Source organism: Haliaeetus leucocephalus, unplaced genomic scaffold (genome assembly GCF_000737465.1).
Source record: "Haliaeetus leucocephalus isolate CR32 unplaced genomic scaffold, Haliaeetus_leucocephalus-4.0 Scaffold605, whole genome shotgun sequence".
Taxonomy (NCBI): domain Eukaryota; kingdom Metazoa; phylum Chordata; class Aves; order Accipitriformes; family Accipitridae; genus Haliaeetus; species Haliaeetus leucocephalus.
Window position 1 is genome coordinate 617429 of NW_010973041.1, and position 2073 is coordinate 619501.

Genomic DNA, 2073 nt, shown 5'->3' on the forward strand with positions numbered 1-2073 from the left:
GGCCAAAACTGGATGCAATACTCTAACAAGTGCTGAGGAAACAGGGATAATCCCTTCTTTCAGCCTACTAGTTGTGCTCCTGAACAGCTAGGATGGCGTTGAGCCTGACTGTTGCCAGGGTGCACAGCTAGCTCATACTAGCTCATTGTCAACCAGATACCCAGGACCTTTTCCACAGCGCTGCCCCACTTGCCTGTCTGTTCATTTCTCCTGCCTGTCCAGGTCCCTCTGGATGGTCATGTAATGACTATTCCCCCCAGCTTGGTGTCATGTGCAAACCTGAGAAAACTGCTCTCCATCACCTTTGCCACGCTGTTGATAAAGATGCTAAATGCAACAGGTCCCAGGAGAAACACCTGCAGTTCTCCTCGCATTATGATCCTCCAAGCAGAGTTCAAGTATGATGCATTAACCCCTACCCACTGAGCCCAACCATCCAACCAGTTTTTTACCCATCTACTCATCCACCCATGCTGGACCATAATATTCCAGCTTGGTGTCGTGTTTTAACCCAGCAGGCTGCTAAACAATACAAGAATACAAGAATATTGTGGGAAACCATGTCATAAACCTTGCTGAAGTCAAGGTACCACTGGTCTCCCCCCCTACACAGATCTACCCATTTTGTCATGGAAGGCAATAAGGTGGGTCAGGCATCACTGACCCTTGGCAAATCCATACTGGCTGTTCCTAATCACCATCTTCTCCAGGGAAGAGATTTCAAGCTGCTTCCCTCTTCCCCACCCTCTTGTATATTTGGGTCTCCATAAAGCTCTATAGTATCTTAGGTGTGTTTTCTAAATCATGTTTGTAGGAGCAATTAGAAATATTTCAAAGCTTTTGTATCTAACTGCTCACTCTTTCTCCAACCATAAAAAGACATAGCATGCTTTCTTTAGTCCCCTAAGTTATTTTTACTGTTTCTCTTGGAACTGGTCATAAATACGGTCATATTAACAATAGGGAAAGGAGATGTAAAGTAAGATTAGTAGAAACTAGAAGATGCTAAGAAATTTTAGAAGGACTTCAGTGTTGTTCCACAGGACAACAGGATGATTTATTAAACCTTTCACCAAAACACAAATAAATCAGAGTCAGGGATGAAAATCTGAACTACTCTTTTCTTGTCTCTCATGGCTTAATGAAGGTACCTGGGCGTTGTTTCAGACAGCTCAGGGGAGATTCTCACTTAATAGGAAGCTGAGATCTAGGACCCAATCAGACAAATAGAGGTGCGGACAGCACACATCTATATAAACGAGATCCAGAGGCAGAGCCTCCTTCCTTGTCCCAACCTACTCCAGCCACATTACTTTGCCTAATGTAAGAAACAGGCGTTTCAGAGGCAGAGGAGGAGACTAGCAACGTAGAAACTTTCTGGTGTGTAGATATTTTCAAAACTAGCAACAGGAAGGTGAAGTGAACATAAAGAACAAAAAAATTGTGTTATAGAGGACACAGACCGCTAGGCAGAACCCTTTGTCTTTTCACATCAAGGCAGAGATGTTGGCAGCAGAAGGCAAAATCTGCAGCAAACCATCTTCTTCTCCCAATGCGTCATCAGAAGACTTCTTGAGACGGAGCTTCGTGCACTCCCAAATTGCACGAGGCTGTGGTAGCAAAACTGTCCGGTTTAATGTCACGGTAAGAAACCAGCAGTCTTTTCAAGCTTCACGGTGTTAAGCTGCAAACGGAACCCGCCGCCTGTTTGCGATCGGACCTTCTCACAAGCAGGTCTTTCTTCCCTGCCTCAGCCTTGCTTCCTGTGGCTTTGTCACCGGTCGCAATGCAGCGGCAGTAGCGGCGGGGCACCGAGGTACGCCCATCGCTCGATGCCTGCTAGGTGCGGAGGAGCTCGTTTCCCGACACCCTTCCGCCTACCCCTCCGGCGCTCACCTGAACCTAGGCGCCCTGCGCGTAATTCGCACCCGGCCGGCGCGGGGACGCCTCAGGCCACGCCGGGACCTGACCAGAAACGCCTGGGAGGCGGCAGGATGGCGGCGGCCCGGAGGGAGGGCCGCTGGCGTGAGGGGAGCCGGCGGGCCGGCTCCGGCGTCCCCTCAGGGCGGGCGG

General features: G+C 49.2%; 1 protein-coding gene across 1 annotated transcript in view; it reads left to right on the forward strand.

The window, feature by feature from the left end:
- The first annotated feature begins 1503 nt into the window (after positions 1-1503).
- Positions 1504-2073, forward strand: part of DGKQ (diacylglycerol kinase, theta 110kDa) — a 96976-nt gene continuing 96406 nt past the window's right edge. Inside the window, exons 1-2 of the mRNA XM_010578161.1 lie at positions 1504-1644; positions 1735-2025. Of these exons, the coding sequence (XP_010576463.1) occupies positions 1504-1644; positions 1735-2025 (432 nt within the window). The remainder of the gene's footprint in view (positions 1645-1734; positions 2026-2073) is intronic.